This window comes from Plectropomus leopardus, chromosome 6, assembly GCF_026936395.1.
Source record: "Plectropomus leopardus strain MGB_pleo_1.0 chromosome 6, ASM2693639v1, whole genome shotgun sequence".
NCBI classification, from domain to species: domain Eukaryota; kingdom Metazoa; phylum Chordata; class Actinopteri; order Perciformes; family Serranidae; genus Plectropomus; species Plectropomus leopardus.
In genome coordinates this window covers 3,673,386-3,695,397 of record NC_142181.1, presented here as the reverse complement: position 1 = coordinate 3,695,397, position 22,012 = coordinate 3,673,386, and the positions used below count along the sequence as shown (strand labels likewise).

Here is a 22,012-nt window from a genome sequence, read left to right as displayed (position 1 = left end):
CATTCTTCCCTAGCTTTTTAAAAATAACTTGCTTAATCTTCTAATTTCATGCAATTAATTGCTAATTGCTCTTTGCATTTTTTTAACTATATTTTTAAGACATCAAACCAGTTTGCTCAGTGTTCAAAGGTTTAAATACGTGTAAAAGGCAAAGTGATGTCGATCCAAATTTCAATGGGTTAACTTCAACTGAACTCATATTACAGTGACAAAAATCAACTTCAGACAAGTTTTAGACTTATTCTGACATAGGTTTTTTTTATTTACATTTTATACTTTTACAAAAACGACTCTTTAATAACAGGACTGCAAAGCCAGAACACTAGCAAAGATTCAGAACAACCATAAACTCTAAAATACAGAGTGGTCTTGTCAGTTTTGAACAGCCAACTGTGGAATATGATCCAGTTAAAACACTCAACACCACAAACGTCAGTTCTCCCTATACAATGTGCAGGTTGCATTACTATCTGGGATGTTTTTTGTACAGTTTCTCCAAACTACAGTTTAAATACAGTATCAAAGACACAAAATACAACATCTGTCTCAAAGCAGGTTGTAATCAAGTAGCCTACAGTATAAAGAATATGCAACATAGTATGAGTGTATATACTGTATATTTATATATATACACACACTGCGGACAGTCACAAAGTGAAGACTACCAAGGCCCCCCAAACTCCCAAACTAAGCTGTTCTATTCACATTTAACAAGAATATCCAAAGATGCCATGAAACAGCAACCATAATACAAAAGTCACCAAAAATATATATGCTATTATGAAGAGCTACCATGTTTTTTTTCTTATATTTTCCTACTTTTAAATAAGGACTGGAAAACGTATACAACATCAAGTGTACATTGAGAAGGCATGTCCTGTATATAATCAAGATATTTTAAAACATTGCACATAAAAGGGATAACGTACAGAAAAGAAGAGGGCATGCTTAACAACAGATCGAAGCTACGCCGGGTGAAGAGTCATCGACAAAATAAGGCCTTGACAGTATGCATCAGAAACTGAAGACATGCTCTCCACTTCACAGAACGATATGAACATGCAACTTTCGAAAAAAAACGAACAGAAAGGAGCTGAATAGAAGCAGTCGTTTGATATCAAAGCTTTGTTCCTCGTTTCACAGATCAAATGGGGTCCTCGCCTATTTGATTTCACCTTCAGTCACATTTGAAAAAAAAAAAAAAAATTATACATTCTTTTTTTTAAATATATAATTCACCATTCCAAAGACAAAATCTTTTTTTCTTTTTTTCTTTTTAAAACAACACCTGTCCATTTATTGCACACCATTGGTTCACAAAAATATTTTGGGCACTTTTGCGTTTCAACAAACAGCAGCATTTTCATTATAAAAAAGTCGTTTGAATACAGACACCGAACACAACAGATGAAAAGCATGACGTACAAATGGAGAATAGAAAAACGTTTTTTAAAATTTTTGACATTGTGCAACTAGAGTTAATAGGTCCGTTTACTAAGGCTAGCCTCTTAAATGCACAACATCATACAGTGTTTTTAAGGGGCGAAACAGCAGGACCCCTTTGCTAAATAGCATGGACCACTTAGAAATGATTATCTCTTTCTTTTATTATGTGCAATTACTGATTGCCATGGCAAATCCCCAATGAGATAGAGAACATTTGGTCCTGTAGGAAAAAGCATGATTTGTACCCCCCGATAAAAAGGGCAAATGGCACAACTTTGAAAAAAGTGACTGATAGGATGGCCCAGGGTGACGCAAGCTCTTATTAAGACAGCTCTCAGTGAATTTTAATGATCGGGACAAGGTTATATTAAAGACGCCCTCGTCACAACAGTATTCATCTTTACATTTACAATCAACCCTGTATATGAGGACTTCCATCCTGCTGGGAGAGTCCTCGGTGTTGGCTCTTTGTACTACTTTCACGGGGGCGACAGAAAATAAAAAAAACAACACACCCAGTCACAGTCAGTAGCATTCAACTCATGGGTTATCACCACGAGTGTCATTATCTTCTTAAAATACAGGCACGACAATGTCCAAGTAGACAATTACAACCATGTTGGCACAACACAGGTAAAACTAGTTGGAAGTTTGACCCCAAATCTGTGTTAAAAAAAAAAATAAAATAACTGCCAAACCGTGCTATCAGTTTAAAGATATAGTTCCGGTTCTTTTAAACAGGGTTGTACGGAGCACTTCTCTTAAGTCATCAATATCAGTCCGCACAGGCTGGAGTCCGACACAGCAGCTAAGCCACGTACTGGTGAAGTCAACAGAAAAGTGTGATTTAGCCACCTTAAAAAGTCTGACCCAAGTGTGTGCAATGGTTTGAGTATTTTCACTTCATTATCGTTCTCTTAAACAGTTTTGACAGGCAAGCCAGTACTGGCTTTAGTTCTCTATCAATGCTCTCCACCAGACTCCATTCAAAAAAACAGTAATTTAAGCTCTCTGAACACAGGAGCTATTGGTCTGCCACTGCTCCAATCAGCTCGTTAGTTTGTGTTACTGTGTGATTCTGGTGAATTTGAACTAACCTTTCCGAACACCAACGTCACACAATAACACAAACAAACTAACTGATCGAGGCAGCTGTAGAGCAGCAGCTCCAGCGTTCAGCGATGGTAAATCACCGTTTTTCTAAATGGAGTCTGGCTTTGAAGAGAGAGATAAAATTGCTTCATTTTTCTGTTGGAAACCACTGTCTGGCATTTGGGTAAAGCAGTAAAAATACTCTCAGTAAAGCAGACACCATGTGGGACTCTTTTTAGGTGACTAAAACACATTTTTTTGCTGAACCCCATTCACATTAGCTCGCTTCTGTGTCTGACTGCAGCCTGCTTCTCCAAACAGAATGCGTGCCGACCGCCAACTACTATATTTAATATATTGACTATGGATAAGTACCTCATACAGCACCACTTCAAAAAATATGAACTACCCCTTTAAGGTCAAAGATAAGCTCTTGCCTATCACAACATATTGATCATTTATAATGACTCAACTCACAGTATTTGCATTCACACATCAGCACACTCCTACTGCTTTTAAAGCAATATTATCACGTAACTCCAACATCCCGGTAATCTGCTCCGACTGTAAACTGGCCATCACAGAAAGCCGTCACAATCTGTTTGCATCACTTGCTGCTTCCCTGGCTGCAGACGTAGTTATTTTAAATTTTTCACAATGTAGTTTTCCCACTTCTGTGACAACTTAGGTTAAAAAAAAGAAGAATGCTGGTGGTTAATCCACACTTAAAACATAAAAGTTGTGGTTTTTCTCTCACAAAGTCACACGAGGAAAAAACTTTTAAAAAGACAATCATGTTGTACCTAAGTGAAACATCACTTCAACAGTCATGCAATAGAGTATAAGCAGTGTACCTGCTGATAAGTCAGGACGACCATAAACAGAAAGCCGTGTCAGATATTAATATTTAGCACACACGCCGACTTCAAAACCGAAAATAAAATCCATTTGACGAGTAGGCATACGTTCAACTGGGATGAAATGCTACATTATCATCTTTGAGCCCGTCTGGGAAAATAACACTGCCCTCCAAATTTGAAATTTGTGTATTACATAAATTTCAGTCTTATTTTTATTATTTATTGGATTTTGAAACAAAAGCTGCATCAGTGCTGATCCAAGTCTTACTAAACTCCTTGCGTTTAGTTTTTTTTTTTGGAGATGTGAGGTTTGATTTAACAACAGTGTTCGTTCAAAATAAAAAAAATGAAAAATAATAGGTTAGAAAAATGATATACTGCACAAATGTCTTAAGGGAATACTCTGTCGATATAATTTCAAGTTTTAAACATTTAAAAATTAAAAGTACTGTGTTCATGTAGATAAAAAGAAATGCACATACACACACCTGACGTATCATATTTCACAACACCCAACATACACAGCATTCAAATAGTAAAACTACAGTACAAGCTATTGCAATATAGATAATATTGACATTTAACAGTTTGCCTATAGCGACGGCACTGAAGGAATAACACAGTCTCTGCCCATACAAACTAGCATTATCACTACAAATGAAATACAATGTTTGTTTGTTGTTTTTTTAGTTAGCTCAGTTTGCAAAGACTTGATTTGTCACTGTTGGCAAAGTCAAGACCTCTTCTTCCTCTCTACGCGTTGCTTTGTTAAAATGGGAACTCTCAGGCACTTTCCAAAAAGTAGGGCAAGGCTTGGATTTAACAGACCTCAAATTGGCTAAGACAGAAATGACTTTAGCTAGTGCTGCGTTCACGTCATATGGGAAAAAAAAACAGCCTTCCTAAAAAAAACAATGTTCGCTTGCTTCACTTAAAAAATACTTATTTTGAATCTCAGGTTTCGGTTCCGACTGATTTTAGTCACCAACAAAGAAATTGCTTCGGTCGAGTTTAAGGGGGAAATTATTTCAAAATAAACAAAATAAACTTTTGTTGGATTTTGGTTTAAAACACGAACTTAAATAAGTGCAATCTGTGTTGCATGTGGAAAATCATCATCAAGGCAAACTGAAGTCTTCAGAAAACTTGGCGTCTTGATGGCTTCACATGAGGTTTCAACGCGAGTCCAAGTCGTCCCTTGTAGCCGCCGAGGCGTTTGGACAGATATTCCCATATGACATGACTGCAAAATAAGACATGGTGGGCAAGAAGAAGGCTTGAATCACTCGATGGTAATGGAAGCCAGCTCCTTGGCTTGGGCATGCTGCTGCTCTTCTTCAAACACCTCCGGGGAACTGCCTCCTCCACTTGTGTCCATCTTGGTCTCCTCTGTCATGGCGGCCGTCTCGTCGGCGTCCATCTTGAGGGAGGCTGGGGCTTCCAGGGGGTCCAGGGGCTCGGGTGAAAGGAAGCCGGAGGAACTCTCGCAATTCTGAGTAGAGGAGGAGACCTGGGAGATGACGGGCATCTGGACTGAGGAGGAGGACGAGGCTGCAGTGGAGGTGGAGGTGGAGGTGCTGCCCGGGTACACGGGGTGATGTTGGGACTCCTCTAGCTCATACTGGACTCCCAGCGCCTCCTCCTCCTCCTGTACCTGGCTCAGGTAGTCGGGCACGAGGAAATCACTGCAATGACGAGGACAACGAGAGGAGTTCAATGACCTTTCGTTTGCTTCCCTCACGCAATTCTTTGATTTAACCCTTTAAAACCTGAACGAATTGGACTTCCATTTAAAAACGTAGAAAGAAGGCAATGAGCAATTAAAGACAAAATTTTCCAGAAATTAGCAAGAAATTATTAAATAAGCATACGAAATTTAGCGGAAAATTAGCAAAAAACAAAGTAAATAAATAAACAAGGAAAGTGCTAAAAATTATAACAATTCTGTAACATTATTTTAAATATGGGATTGTGATAACTCTAAATACAGTTTTCCCTAGCTATTTTTAAAATAATTTTCCAAATCTACATTGCTTACCGAGGTTGCTCATCCTTTTGAAAGAAATCTCACAAATTTGCGCAGGCTTCAAGGTTTAAACTCTTGAAAGGCGTCCGAAAGCACCACAGTCAAAGTGGCGTCGCAACAGGTTTCAAAGGGTTAACATGCTGACAATTTAAAACACGTTATATGAGCTAAGTTTAACATTTTACCAATTTTCACAAATAAACATGCCTCAGGATAAGAACAAACCCAGATTTGCATGTGACATTCATAGTCTTCCAGGAAGAACTGCCTCAATCAAGGAAATGATATTATCGTCCCCGTTAGTTTGCCTCTTTTCACTGAATACCTAAAACAAATACGAACAGACTGACTGCTATGAAATTTGGTGGATTGACCAGCCTCAGACCAAGGAGCAACTAGAGACACAACTGGGTTTGGACATTTAAAATTTTTACCCTAAAAACGCTAAAACTGAACTGACAGGAGACGGTCGTGGCTCGTGGTAACCCTGGATTTGCAAAACTCTCACAAGCATCTTCATAATATTCTAGTCTCGCTGATGTAGAGTTTGTCAACGCTGCGGTTGAGTCCTAGTTAGGTTTAAGCCGAAAACTACTTGTTTAAGCGCAGCATACACTGTCTCAGACGAAAGATGGCCAACGTGAAAGAAACGATATCTTTGGTCGTGGCACTAAAACGGCGTTCCTACGTCACAAAGTGAGAGATTCAAGGTTGGCTGTTGTCGAATTCTGACAGTGTGTGAAATTTGGGATGACTGTGTCACTCTGTGACTGCTGTTGCTACCTACGTACAAAACAGAGCGACGTTACTAGTGAATGCTAGTAGATGCTAATACTTACTCCGAGCTCTCGTTGCAAAATTGGCGTGCCAAGTTGGCCTCTTTTCTCCAGCCAAGACCGCATCCAAATTCTCCTCCTCTTCTTCTTCAGACTTTTTCCAATGCATAAAAGCTACTATAGCGAAGGCTCCATTTGCTTGTCAACGTTTTGCTCCTACCGCTAAGGTGGCGTAGATGAATAAAACACGTCGAGGACGTTTGTGTTGTGTATTGACGTCGACGGACGTACGTCATAACCTGCAATTCAGCAGGCGCCGTCATCGGACGGTCTGCACACGTCAAACTCGATGTCGTACCCAAAGTTTATCAGATCCGTGTCACACAGTGTCGCTTGTGCTAAATTTATAAGATTTCTAAAATCTCTCAGTCTGCAGGAGGTTTTAGGGTCAGAGGAAGATCATGACCACTTGAAACATGGAACATCATATTTCACCAAAGATTTTGCAAATCTAAGGTTACCGTATAAACACGACCGAACGGGACTTCATTCCAAATAAAATATGGTATATATGGATGATTTCAACGAAAATGTTAACAGCAATTATTGTACCATGAAGTCAAACATATTATTTTAAAGACTTGCAATAAACAGCTGCTCCTCCCCAAAACTCCCCCGTTTATGTTTTGGTTTGGTTTGGTTGAGTTTTGTGTTTCTTAATTATATTTCTGATACTAATGCAACTTGTACAAAATGTATACAAGACTGAAGTCTAAAGAGGTCAAAACTGCAGCAACGTAGAGTATGTAGAGCAACGTTAAAGTAAAACCAACATGTGTTGGCTAAAAAAACGTCGACAATCTTTAAATGATACTCTATATGAAATACGTACTTCAGGTAATTTATACTGCTATTCTCCATGTGTCGCTTGTCTACATGTATTGTATTATTGCTACTATCTTTTTAGATCTTTGAGTAAATTTGAATGTTTTGAGTTTTAGATTAGTTAGGTTGCAGAATGAAATTTATTTTATTTATATTTGTAAACTTTCTATGCCATTTAATGTCTGGGCCCCTGTTTACGAGCTTCAAGCAGCTGATAAGATCGTCTCATTTCACTCGGCGAATTTTACTTGAAATTTTGTTTGTATCAACATTTTTATCAACTCCGAATAAACTGAACTGAACTGAACTGAACCTTTCGATCAGCCAGAGGTAAAAACTGAAGTGATTTATTTATTCATTTTTAAGTCGATCAACAGAAAATTAATCTGCAACCATTTTGATAATTGATTTTTGTTTAAGCCAGTTTAAAACAAAATTGCCGTCAGCTTCTAAATTATGAGAATCGGCAGCTTTCCTTAGTCCCAAATGAGAAAGTACAGAATATATTACGCTTTTGGACTATTGGTCAGGCAAAACAAGAAATTTAAAGGCATCACATTGGTTTTTAAGAAGTAGTGATGGCCATATTTAAATATTTTTGGAGTAAAAGATAAATTGAGAAAATAATCAGCAGATTCGGACCTCATAATTTGACAGTTAAGAAGTACTTTTTACTTTTACTCCATCCATCCATCTACTCCTCCGTCAGTAAGTGATTTACTATATTTCCCAGAATGTAAGATGGATGCAAGTTTTGGTTCTTCAGATGTGAGTCAGACATGTCAATGAATCAAACTGCAATGCATTCTGGTCAATGGAGTCTACTGCTGTAACCCATGTTAGTATATTTACTTTGTTATTGGTGGATTTTTCACTGTATTTCTCGATTTTAAGAGCAACAAAAATAATGTAGGTCCAAACAGCTTTTGCTTATCTAAAATCTTTTGCTCCACTACTGCTGGGATTTACATAGCTGATTATTTTGGCTATGATGAAACTCATCTTCGAGGCGAGCTACATCTGTGAGAAGGCAGGACAGGCTTAAGATGGGTTTTTTCCTTTTGTCTCCTGTTATCTCGAGGATATCAGTTTTGTCTCACAAAGTAATGATTTCAGTACATCTGAGCAGTTTCTCTCGTGAATAGACGTAAAAAGTTATTCCATGATCTTAAAATGTTTCCTAATGAATAAAGAATGTGTTTTGTTAACTTCAAATTAAGTCAGACCATTTCCTTTTCGTTGCATAACAACTATTTTGAAAACACCGGAAAAATAAACTTTTTTTTTTTTTTTAAATTCACAAACAAATTCCTCTTAAATCGCACTGCCCAAAGAAATTACACGCATGTTCTTTCCAACATTATTTACCTTTGACGCATGCCTGCGGATGTGCGTCAAAACAAAATTAACGAAGGAATCTAAGATGCAGTGGCAACAACTTTTGTGATGGCTTAAGTGTAATTATTTTGTTGCCATGGATATTTCCGTCTAATGCTGCCAACATATTAAGTGGACCAGAGGATGTTTGAAATAACCCACGTAGATATACACACATTTAAAGTCAACCGAGATGTTTGTCGCCTCAATTCTTAGATGATTTTAGATCTATACACGAAGTCTTGTTTGGTCACATGACAAGACCCTACACAAATACATTTAAACTTCGCTGACAGAGGCCTTTTAAAACGTGTGTGTGCACAGTGTGACCATGGCTGTATTAACAGAGCCCGCCGTCCTTAAGCTTAATAAACTGCCCTCACAGTGGGAATTAAAGTATCCAGACTAAAAAGTTTAGGTCAAGTGTAAGTGTCCTCAGACGAAAGCAGAATGTGACAAACTGTTCTGCAAATCAGCAACACAGAAAGAAAATACAGCGCGGTTAACATGTCTTTTTATGTGAAGACTGAGGATGGCAGTTAAGAGTCTGATTGGACTGCCAGAGAATTTTCCACACTGTTATGATCGCAGGCGTAGACTTTCTACTATAAAACTCTTGAGGAGTCAATGGCCCGTTTGAGTCCTGCCGACCTGTGAGGGCTTGAGTTGATTAAGAAGTGGAAAAGTCTGGGAAATAAAAACACTCTTCCACTTTATAAAGACACTGTGTTCTGACTTTCACGAGGCTTTGCGGGCTGAGCTGCTGATAAAAACAAACAACCCTCTCCATTTGGTTAAAACACAATGATTTCAGCTGTTTTCGCAGCTATTGTAAGGCCCAGCGTTAGAGAGACAAAGCTATGAGTGATTTTAGCAACACTGAAGTTATCTGAGGTGTGTTTTTGTTTTTGACTGGGTTTGAATATTGGCAGCTGATCAGCATATTTGAAAACACTTAATTCATTGAAAAAAGTGTACTTGATAAACCCACTTTAACTTCACATCACAGAGCCAAGATGGACTTCAGGTATTTGCCATCTCTTGGCCATGTTAAATAAAAACTTCAACATTTTGGAAAATGCGCTTATTTGCATTCTTATATAACTATGTCTTGATGGTATTATCGTTCTCATCTACGTCTCACGGAGAAAATGAATAAGCATATTTCCCAAGATGTCAAACTAAGCCTTCAAATAAGTGAAATTAAATTAACCCCCCCCCACCACCACCACCACCATAAATACAGTCAAATACTTCAGGTACACTTGATCTGAGCACTCAAATCAATCGCAATCATCTCAAAACAATGCTACACAATCAAAGTCATGAAAGGAAAAACGATCAAATGAACCTCAGGTATTAGAATCTAAACTGAAGTTCTTATCTGATCCAGGTGAGATCTAAGTAAATGATGGGGGTCAGCGCCCCCGGACTCCTCACCTGCTCTGGAAGTAGTTTGCTAGTTCGGATGCCTCATGGTTCAGACTCCTCAGGTGTACAATTAAATTGCCAGAGTTGGTGAACATGGCCCCGCACGTTTTGCACTCGTAAATCCGCGGCTTGCGGATTATGTGTCGGGAGACCCTCATGTGGTGCTTATATTCACCGAAGGACGTGAATGTGGCGCTACAAATCTGGCACCGGAAACAGCGTTTACCTTCGTGCTTCAGCCGATGCATCTTTAGGGAGTAGGCCCGTGTGAACTTTTTCCCACAGCGGTCACACTGGAAAGGCTTAATGCCTGTGGGGGAAAAAAAAAAACACATTCAGCTGATTTTAATATTAGCAGCACACAAGTGTCAAAACTGCAGTTCCTCTAACGGCCACTTGAGGCTGACTCCAAGAGTGAGTCAATCCTCAAAGTCCTCCACGTTAACATGCACAACTTTACAGCAGAAATAAACATGTTTACAGCCTGGTGCAAGAAATCACTTTTGGTTAGGGATACACTTTAATATTGGCACATCATTGGTATTGGCCAATATTGGCTTTAAAATAAAATATTGGAATCTGCCATTTCATATCTGCCGATATCAGAAAGCATTTTCTTTATTGACAAAGTGAACATGTGCAAAACATCAATCCCAAGTTGATGTATTTGTCTTTTTCTGCACAAAAAGTGAATACTGCATACACTGAAAAGCACTGTATTTTATGTCTCAATCTGCTGTTGGTCCATCACGATAATCGTACACATAAAATGATGTTAATTCAACTACAGAAGAGATGTGATGATCACTAACATTACGCAACCATAGCTCTTTTGCTCCTACACTGTTTTATAGCAGTTGCTGAAAGTTATGAAGATTTCTTGGCTTTTGTGTTGATGTGCACTTTAAACTGCCAAGCTTTGTGTCAACAGGTTTGTCTCTCACTAAATCACACAAAATTAATTACGTTCTCTACAGACAAACTGCAGTTAAGGTCTGAAGAAAATCCCAAAGATGATCAGAGGAAAAAAGGTTGCGTTTCTTAATATAAGTGAATATTTATATGCTTCATTACCTCCTTCAGGGTGTTTCCCGGTTTCAGACACTTAATTTAATGCCTTTTCAGATCATTTTAAACTAAATTTAAGACAGATTTTTTGGACAAATGATCTTTTTCATTTTATTATTTTTGTAGCTTTTATTGTGTTTGCAGTGGTAGGATTTTTTCTGACTCTCGTTTTTTTAACAATGACAATAAAGATCTTATCTTATCTTGAAACACTTTAGGTAAGCACAAAGGTGCACAACATGATTTTGTCGATGGATCAACATCCACATTGCGACCAACCAATCACAGCCCTCTGACGTCGCCAGGGTGCTGTGCTTCTGGTCAAACTGAACAAAAGTATAGTGTCCCGAAAGGAGTAGGCAGAAGTAAAACTTATATACCCCTACCCATTTCTTACTTTTCCCTTTTAACTCATATATCATTTTAACAAATTACTAAATTTATTTACAACTGATGCACGAATAACTGCAGTTTAATTACCACCCAATTAAATAAATAATGTCTGTGAACAATATTTTCGCCTACTGGCAAGCTTACTTGTTAATATATCCTATCTCGTTATCAAGCTTATTTGCAAACCCTGCAGTAACTCATAAGGATTTTGCACAGTATTAAAGGATTTTCTTTAATTGTAAAAACTTTTTTTTGGAAAAAAAGCTTTGCACTGAAGAAGCAAAAATGAATTTGGAAAGAAGCACAGACGCAGCACCCTGATGATGTCAGAGGGCTCTGATTGGTTGATGGCGGGGTTGGTCCGGGATCGCAATGTGGGATGTTGATCCAGGAACATGTCCTACTTGGCAAAATCCCTGCGTGTGAGTAAAGGTGACTAGTATATTGGTCCCATGCAGAGGCTGGTTTTATGTAAGAATGTGGTTATTAGAGTGAATGAGATTAATCTCCATTTCCCAACGGTGTTGTAACATGAGCAAAGAGCGCCAGCATAGCAATTTGTGAAATTTCTTCATGATCTAAAAATAAGCAATGACAGAACATCCAAAACAACTTAGGCGGGCATGCTTTCAAAAGTTTCCTCAAAATTTCCTAATATGTAAGATACACAGCCTGTAAAAGGCTTTCACCCCAATGGAGATGATTTTTTTTTACTCTTTTTTGTTTAAACACTGACTCACAGTGATTGTAATTTGGCTTTTTTACAGTAATAAATATATATAAAAAAGAAATTTCACTGTGAGAAAAAAACTTGATTGATCTTAAATAAATACAAGTAGAAAAGTTGAACAAAGCCCTGTGTGTCTCCAGAGAGCTGAGCGATGATGAAGTGATATCAGTGAATCAGGAGATCTGAGGACTATAACATTAAAAAGCGTAACACGCCAAATATCCTGTTCGGCTGTTTGAGGTCAAATAACATAATGGTACCAGTTTTTTTTTTAACTTCCCATTTTGAATCTGACAATGTTACAGGAGTAAAATGCTAAAACAGTGAAATACCCCTTTATTGAACATCATTTTATCAACCACTTGTTTTCAGAACTTAAAATAGCTGTGTGATATTGACCAAACGGATTAAAACCTTAGACACTGGTCAGGTGTTTCCAGTGTCTGTATCTCTGCTGATCAGTGTCAAATAAGGTGACTGCGTCGGCTGTGAAACAGTGCTGTAATGCAAAAAAATTAAAGATGTCCTGAGGCGGGGTGAATGTAGGTGAATAACTGCTTGTTTAGACATCGCTTGCGCTCTACAGTGTTTCTAACTTAAACGTATGTTATATTCGAAAGTTGCCCAAGGTCAAAAGATTGAATTCAGCTTGAAGTTTTTACGTACCGGAGTGTATCAGCATGTGCTGCTTCAGGTTTTGAATGCGTGTGAATCTGACTCCGCAGGTTGGACACTGGAAGGGCCTGTCGGGGCCATTGGTGCCGGGCCTGGCTGAGGGGCTGATATACAGGTGATACGGATACTGAATACCTTCTAACCTGCAACACAAAGAGAAGAAACATCCGAGTGATATCCATTCAAAAACAGCTCCATTTTTCATTGTTACGTACACAAACAATACTGAATACTTTACATCAACATGTCAAAACAGCCTGTGAGTTCTGAGTGGAAAAAGGGGCCACAATGAATTTCAAGTGACTGGTATATTAAAAAAATATGCTGGCAGGTGTTTTCGAACATTTGTTTAACACTGAGAAGTTGGTAATGACAGTTATATGCCTCAGATTGTTTGACGTACATGGATTTCCAGTTAGATGCCACGTTAACGTTCACATAAAATTCATCACTCATGTTTGTCGCTCGAGGCCTCCAGCGAGCAGCATTCATCACGTCTTTGACATTTCAAACATGACCTCGATATTTATTATCTAAACAGGCGTGACTCAGACACACAGTTATGAGGTTTGTGTGTATATATTCTTTACTGCTTACAACTTCTTGCCTTGCTGCAAGTTGAAACAAATCGCGATACCTTTCATCGTCCTCTGCGTGTCCTCCAGTGTTAGAGGTGCTCTGCATTGACGGCAAGCCCTCAGACACTCCCTCATCCATCGACCCTGCAAAGTGGAAGAAAGAAAATGACTTATAGGCAGCTGTCTGCAAAATATCCATTTACAGACTAAAGTCTGTTGGATGGGCTTAGACTGAAGGTCTTTGAGGGCTGATCCCACATTTAAGGACAGATGCTGCTAGATTCCAAGTTACTGTGCTATTCAACAGTTTAGGGAAAAAAACTGCAAGTGTTTCCATTTTGTTTTTATTTATGGCAGGGCAGAGAAGTTTTCAAACAGCATTTGGACCACTGGACAATGAAACTTTCCACTGAGGCTGATACAAATAATAAAATCAAGTAGGTTAGGTCTGAGGGCTGGGTGAGGTTAAGTGTCATAAAAGTGATGAATACAGTAACTGTGTTTTTTATCCAACATATACATGTAACTGCTAAATAAGTGCTGGCCACCCCTGTAGTTACTACACTTTACAGTCACACATGATTGCATGTAGTTTATAACAACTGTGGCAGATAAATCATAAAAATGTTTACACCGCTTTTCTGTTTCAAATATTCAGAATCAATATCTATTGATAAAAAATGCTTAATTAGATAAATGTGTCGCTTTTACAAGGGAAAGTGTAGCAAACATGTTAGCTGAACGTGTTTACAGTTCATGTTACGGCAAAAAAAACACCCTATGTTTCTTTCATTCCTTACACTAATGTTTTTGCAGTTTTGGTTTTGGACACGTCCCTAATAACTCTATAAGGTTTCCCACACGTTCATTTAATTGTGGCAGCATGCAACAATTGAAACATCTGCCACCAAAAACAGATTTTCTATTTTTGGAGTTGGACTGTTCATTAGGAGTGCTGTTGGAATATAATGTTTTATTATAAATAACTCAAGACTCTTGGAGCGCAGAGCGTACTCAGGGCAGAGATGGAGCGGCTGAACGTCAAGCACAGTTGAAGTGAAACTTATAAGTTCATTAAGCCAGGTCTAAATTTAGAGAGAGGACACAGAATGATACAAAGGGACACACTCACATTTAAAAAAACAAACAAACAAAGTCCACCAGCTACCATCACACACACTGTAATTCTGTGGGAAACACTGACAGTTCAAAGTTCAACCGCGTGAACAATAATTCAACATGTGGACAAATCCAAACACTGACAGACCTGCGTTAATGACGGTACGTTATGATTGGACGTTGCTTTTCAGTTTTCAATATGCAACACTGTGGATCATTTAGGTAAAAAAAATCGCCTCACCTATAGAGGAGGACTGTGGACTGATGAGGAGCTCCTCCTGGACCTGTTCGCTCCCGGGCACCGTCTGCTGGTCACTCAGCGAGCTCTGGGAGGCACTGACCGGCTGCGAGGACGCCTCTTGGACCTCCTCATCACTGAGACGCTCCACCTTCACCCTCACATCTTCCTCCTCTGCCGGCACTGGCGACGACACCGCCTTAGAGCTCTCACACGTTAGGAAGTCACTGAGCCGCCGGCCGACTACCACCTCCGACGTCCCCGCGGCGCCCTGCTCTAAACACCGAGGGCTCTCCGGGAGCTTCGATTTGTCTGAGTGGAACCTCCTGTCGATACCGAACGGGAAAGTCCACGGGAAGGCCAGGGAGGACTCCACGGGCTGGGCTGTGCTGTCTGAGAAGGACGGGGACGGGTTAGGGATCTGAGGGGAGGTGGTGACCATCTGTGTAGTGCATTTGAGCGGACTCTCCGGCGATGCCATTGTTACAAAGCTTTTGCGTTTCCGTCGCGATTCGCGGCATATAGGAACGTTTCTCTCCATCACGCTGCAGTCAGACGAAACGGGCGACACGCTGCCGTCCAGTGGCGTCAGGGCACAGTTTGATGAGGCGCTCTCTGGTGCGGATTCGTGCGGTTTATCTGCCGTTATGTTGTTATTGTTGCTGTTGTTCCCCGGCCCCCACAGAATACTGGACTTCATGAACTCTGAACATGTGCTAGCAACAGCAAACATCTGCATGTAACTGGCAGCAGCCAGAACGTCGATGATGTTCTCCGTGCTGATAGAGAGGGTGGACGTGTAGGCGTACTCCAACAGAGGAGCGAAGCCACTGACGGTCACGTGATGAAGGTCCAACACAAACTTGTCCTCCTCCTCTGGCCGGCCCACCAGCTTGGAGCGGAAGAATTCACTGCAGCAGGCCAGGACCACTTTGTGGGCCAGGAAGAGCTTGTCTTGGACCCGGATGGTGACATCACACAGGTGGCCCTCGTTGCGTAAAGCGTTGAGCTTCTCCAGCATCTCCTGGCTGTGGGAGGTCGAGCTGTGGGTGAAGGTTTTGACCCCCATGTTGGAGTCAGTTTATGACTGTGTCGAGGAAATGGGTCCTGCAGAGAGATGGGAAAAAAACATTTCAGTTTGCAAAAGCTGAACCATATGAGCTGCAAGAAAAACAGAACAATCAGATCACTCTTCAGAGAAATATAGTTTAAGCTTTGTTATTATTTTGTGTCAGATTCTTTACATCTCTTGGGTTTGTGTCTAATGATTAGCTAACTAAACAAAATCCAGGCTCAGCAGTTAACCCTTTCAAACCTGAGAAAACGGGCTTGATTTCTTTCAAAAACAATGGAAGGCAATGTAAGAAGAAATGAGCCAAACATTAGCAAGAAATTGGTGGAAAGAAGAAAACTACCTGAAAATTAGTTTAAAATGAAATGAAAAAAGTGCTGAAAAATTCTAATTTTATAAAATAATTTTAAAAATGTAATAACAATCATTATATAGTTTTCCCTAGCTTTTCCATTTTTATTCTTTTGTTGTTTAGACATTTCCTGTAGCTTTTTAAAAACAATTTTCTAAATCTACCTTTTTCTTGCAATTTGCAGGACATTTCTTACAAAGCTGCCCCTTGCCTTTTTCCCCCATGTTTTTGAAAGAAATTGCACCAAACTGCTCAAAGCTCAAAGATTAAATGCTTTTAAAAGGCGTCTGAAAGCAGCACAGGAAAAGTGACGTCGCTCCGGGTTTCAAAGGGTTAAAGAACCAGGTGTGAAATAACAGATGTCACGGTGGACTCTCACTGAACCACAGAAAAGAAAAGTAAAGAGGATGTCAAATATCACTCTGCAAAACACCAGTCCCCCGGCAGAGACAGGATCAAAAAAAGCCCAGTGAAGGCTGCGAGTGTAGGTGGAGAAAAACACCGAGGTCCTCTCCGAGGGGGAAGGCAAGGTAAGGGGGGGTGAAAGCAGGGTAGGGAGCACGGAGGACAAAATGCCAAGTTATGTAACAACAATCAAAGCAGATGCGCAGCGATGCGAGCCAGACCCATGTGGAGGCCAGTGCACTACAGGATGCTCAGCAGCTGTCTGCGAGACATGTGGATCCTCTGAGGCATGAGATTTTCCATCAAACAAAAGCTCGAGTGAAGGGGCTCTCGCAGGGAGAGCGCGCTCCCCTTTACACACACGCAGACCACAGGAAAATACTCTTGGGCTATGTTGGCCCAGTAAAGGCAGCGTGAATTATAGACCTGGGCTGCGGAGGTGCAACAGGAGACGGCCTCGTCTGTACCAGCACACAGAGCCGAGAGAAAAGAGCTTAACTTCCACCCCGGGGTTTTCTAAAGGCTAAAACGTCTCCTGTTGGAGGGTTATTTAGCTACATGATCTCTATTAAGTTCTTCCTGACAAAAAGAAATTTACAGTACATGAGCCTGAGAGAGCAATGACGCATAAAAAATCTCATTTGGCCTGACTGTTCAATAAATTATTCTTAAACTGTCTGGCATGTATTACATCTCACAGAGAGGACATAATCAATTATTCTACTAAATTTAGGCACGATACTGGATTTTTTAGCTTCTAAGTGATACTCCAAAATATAACAACTTTTTTGGTCGATACCAAAATTGATATATCCACTTTTTTTCACCAACATAATGTTAGTTATTATCAAGTCTCTGTTGTTGTGGGACTAACATCATATTATTCACACTCTTATCACGATGGCCGAGCAGCAGATGAAGACGTAGAATACAATTCTTTTAAATGTTTGCAATGTTCATTTATTGTGCAAAATGAGAAAAAATAATTCAACTTGTGGTGGATTTTGTATATGTTCACTGTGTCAAAATCAATGAACGGAAGTTTGTCATATCGGCCTAAAATTAACAGGTTGGTCGATTCCTGCACTTCATTTTAAAGCCAATATTTTCATGCTTCTTAACTATGAAGTTATACTGAAGGAATGTCGAGTACATGAACTTTAGAGAGCAATGATGCATTCAAAGTAAAATATGACCTTTCGTATATTTAAAAAAAAAGAGAATGAAATAAAATATAATATAGTTAACAGAAATATACAAATATATCCGAAAAGGAGTGGGAGGAAGTAAAAACATATTAAATCCTACCCCTTCTCCATCAGTTATTGAAAAATAAAATGCTTCGCTTCCATTTTATACTAAAAATAAATTTCTAAACAATATTCTATGTGCAACATATTTACATTGTCAGTTTTGGTCTAATTCCTGGTTAAAGACAATGTTAAAGGCCACATGGTGACTTAAATATATATACCTACATATACAGCCTTAAATTCATGAAACAACTATTTTGATCATAAAGTAATCAGGAAATATGATCAGCCCTTTAAATGTGATGATCTGCTGACTGTTTTTGTTTCACTTTATTGTACTGAACACATTTGCTTTGTTTTGTTTACTTCTAAGCAGACGAAGACATAAAATACAGTTATTTTAAATATGTGCAATATTCATCCACTGAGCAAAATAAGAAAAATACTTCAATTTATGGTGTTTTTTTGGACATGTTCACTGTGTCAAAATTAACAATTAAAATGTCTTGTGCGTTTGTCATATTGGCAGAAAATTAACATGTTGGCCGATTCCGATGCTTCATTTTTGAAGCCAATATCTGCGGTGACGTGCCGATATTATCGCGTATCCCCGCTATCAAGTTCTACTAACAAAAATGAATGTAGAGTACGAGAACTTTAGAGAGCAATGATGCATACAAATCAAATACAATCTGATTTAAAAAAAACTTTACCATCCCACATAGATTATGTCTTATAGAGAGCATACAATCAATTATTCTACAAAAATATTTAAAGGTTTGCCATACAGATATCAAATTAGTGTCTAAATTTGCTCTAATTCCTAGTTAAAGAAAATCTTAAAGGCCACATTGACTCAAATATATATTTACATATATAAATTACTGTTAAGCACTTTTTAACCCCGTTTTGAAAAGTGCCAGTTATTATTATTATTATTATTATTATTATTATTATTATTATATAGGGCCTTAAATTGACCACTGAATACATTTACTTTGTTTTGTTTACTTCTAAGTTGTGACAAAAAAGCTATTTGAGGACATCAGTGGGCCACTTAGTTATAAATAGTTTAATATACTCACGGATCGACTGATTGATCGACGATTATGCAACTAAGAGTCAACACCCACAGTTACAAACTACTCCAATTCATCGCAAAAATATTCATGATGGCGACAGAGCAGAGGAGGCGTAGCCGTCAACATGGTACTTTTACTGTGTTTACATCGCGTCAGCAGGTGACTCGAAGCGCTGCGATCACGCACGCTGTCGCGTGCTGACACTCCTCGTGCACACCGAAAACAGAAACGCTGTTTGAGTGCGAGGCGCGAGGGCTAAGTGTCTGTCCAAAAAGATGCTGAACCAACATGTTTGCAACAATCACAGCTCAGCAAACAGCAGCTAACGGAGTCACGCTGATGCGTCAAGCCCGCCACGAGATTTACACCACATCCGCTTTGTCGCTGTCAAAATAAAAGAGGAGTGCCCGCGCTGATGCTTTTTAACTTCGTAATATCATTTAAGTTAAAACGAGGACAGTCGTGCTCTGATGTTGTGGTGCAAATTAACAAAAAATGTGTGTGGCTACCAAAGTTGAACTAAATTTACCGATCATGTGTTTTCGACCCATACAGCTCTGTTAAAAAAACAACTTCTATTATAGTGTTTGTTATTACAATTAGGCATCAACTGATTATCAGCCTGGCTGATTATCACAGTCGATATCTGGCATTTTGCAATTATCTGAACTGGCTTTTTATTTGAATAATTTCCAATAAAATGAATGAATAAAAAAGTGTGCATGTTACACTAAATCAAGGCCACAGAAAGAAAAGCATGTGAGCATTCAGCATGTGAGCAACTTTTAAAAACTCTGTGCTCTTGGTATTTGGATTTTTTTAAATTAAATTTTCACTGATTTTACTTTAAAAAGTTGCTGGGAACTTGCTGCATGACATGTTAAGATTTTTTGTTTTGATAGAACAAACGCTAAAAGCATTTGAACAAAGTTTTGTAATGAAGTTTTTTATATTTTCCAAATTTCAACGGAAATATTTTCATTATTATCGCAAAACCATATTGGCCCAAATATCAGTTATCGGTCTCATTATTATTAGAATAATGAGATTTTTTGGTCCCACAGTGGGGAAATTTGCAGTGTTACAAATGCAGAATACTTAAAAATACTAACACATACTTAAAAAAAAACAAAATAAGAAAAGCGCAGAGCAGATAAGACAAACAAGGTGCAAAATAGCAACATAAAGTTAAATGGAGCCAACAATTCAGTGTAGAAATATACATATACATATGTACAAACAAACCTAATTAACTCCCAATAATCTGTATCGGCTCTAAAAAGAAAAACCAATATCGGTCGATCCATTATTACAATATATATTTTTCCTTTCAAATTAATTGAAACATGAATCATCAATAAGATAAACTTTACAATTAAGCGAAAAAATTATGTAGCGCATTTATTTTGAAGCCGGATCAGTCCCAGTTCCGGTTTGACCGTGAATAACCCTGGATACGTCGACGCAGCTGCTAGCACCGTTAGCTTCGAAGCTAGCGCTAGCCGACACAACAGAGCGCCCGTAGTTGTTTCCTTCGCCTTTATCGACACTTATTTAACAAAGTAGCGGGATTAAAGTGCTCACAGCGGGGGCTGCGGTTATTCTTCAGCCCGTACGGAGGGGGTTTACCTTCCGGGACGAGGCCCGCGATGTCGGCCGGGGCCTCGGGATGCTAACAGCTCAGCTGACAAAAGCAGCGTCGGAGACAGACAGCGGTGCGCCGTGCCGCCTTCACTGCGTCCTCTCACATTCCCCGCGCCTCCCCGGCAGTTGTCAGCCTGCCAGCCGCCTGAAGTCACGGTTTAGCTAGCGCTGTCGGGGATTCACATCACCGCAGGCGGAGGCTGAAAGTTTCCGTGGCGCTGTTTTCATCCCTTTGTGCTCCGCGCGCCGTCCTCTCTGCGCTCTGTTTGTGTCCCCACAATGCAACGCGCACCTCACGCTCCCGGACGGTGAGAAACAGGAAGTGTGACACTCAGCAAAACTCTGAAAACCTCCCAAATACTTGGAAAAAATGATGAAAAATTATAATTCATTCATACAGGGTTAGGGGTATGTGTATGGATTTTATGATGCTTTGTTACTACTTTTTAATTTTTTTTTTTGTTAATTGTCATTTATTTGTTATTTATGTTTTTATCGTTGTTTTATCCCCTCTGATGTCTTCTTACACTACCTCTTATATTTATTAATTTTATTAGTTTATTTTCTTAAATCGATTATTTCTTTAACTGCCGTTTGAGATCTGATATTTGGAATTTTGCAATTATCTGAATTGTTTGTTTTTTTTATTTTAATAATCTCCAATAAAATTAATGAATGAAAAAGTGTACATGTTACACTAAATCAAGGCCACAGAAAGAAAAGCATGATGTGAGCATTCAGCATGGGAGAAACTTTTAAAAACTCTGTGCTTTTGGTATTTGATGGATTTTTTAAATTAAAATTTTCACAGATTTTACTTTAAAAAGTTGCTGGGAACAAACACTAAAAGCATTTGTGCTGTTTTGTGCTGAAGTTTTTTATATATTTTTTATATTTTTATTTATTTATTTTCTTAAATTGATTATTTCTTTAACTGCCGTTTGAGATCTGTTTTTATCACTTTTATTCCTTTTAGTGCTGTAATCTTTTTGACCTTTTGTCAACACATTTTGTTCCTAGTTTGACTGTTTTCATCCTTTCTCTGTTTGGCGTGTTTGTTTATGTTTATTTTATTGTTCTGCCTTTGCTTTGTTTGTCAAAGCACATGTAAACAACTGTTTTTAAAGGTGCTATATAAATAAAGTTATTATTATTATTATTTGTTAAAAAAACATTTTTTATATCTCCCTCATACACTTGAATCGTTTTTACATTGTTTTTATTCTGTCCTTTTAATTTAATGTATTGTAATTTTATTTATTATGGATTCTTTTTTCTGATTTTGTTTTTTATTATTTAGATTCTTTATTTTATTTTATATTTCATGATTTTTTTGATGTTGTTTGACATGTACCTTAAAATGGTCACGGTTCCTATGACCATACAATGTATTGCAGTAAGAAAAGTTCTCAATAAAGAGTTGGGAAAAAAGGACAACGAAACTCTGGTTTGTCAAATTCTGCCGTGACAATCTTTTCGTGAATTATAGAGAAATCAACTGGCACAAAGT

The 22,012-nt window shown here is 38.7% G+C and overlaps 1 protein-coding gene across 1 annotated transcript; it reads right to left on the bottom strand.

Annotated features, from left to right (window-relative positions):
* Nucleotides 1-230: 230 nt before the first annotated feature.
* Nucleotides 231-21,039, bottom strand: zbtb44 (zinc finger and BTB domain containing 44). Its single transcript, XM_042486350.2, has 6 exons — nt 20,488-21,039; nt 14,698-15,801; nt 13,397-13,481; nt 12,751-12,902; nt 9,903-10,203; nt 231-5,083 (listed from the first exon to the last, which is right to left on the bottom strand). The coding sequence occupies exons 2-6, from the start codon at nt 15,761-15,763 to the stop codon at nt 4,681-4,683; spliced, it is 2,007 nt and encodes a 668-aa protein (XP_042342284.1). The 5' UTR covers nt 15,764-15,801; nt 20,488-21,039; the 3' UTR covers nt 231-4,680.
* Between the last annotated feature and the right edge of the window lie 973 nt (nt 21,040-22,012).

Bases quoted from the DNA above. Each gene is read 5' to 3' on its own strand.
- zbtb44 (XM_042486350.2), bottom strand. From the start codon at position 15,763: ATGGGGGTCAAAACCTTCACCCACAGCTCGACCTCCCACAGCCAGGAG. The intron at 10,204-12,750 runs GTACGTAAAAAC...TTTCCCCCACAG, and splicing joins GCACATGCTGATACACTCCG to GCATTAAGCCTTTCCAGTGT. The intron at 5,084-9,902 runs GTGAGGAGTCCG...TCGTCATTGCAG, and splicing joins GCAAACTACTTCCAGAGCAG to TGATTTCCTCGTGCCCGACT.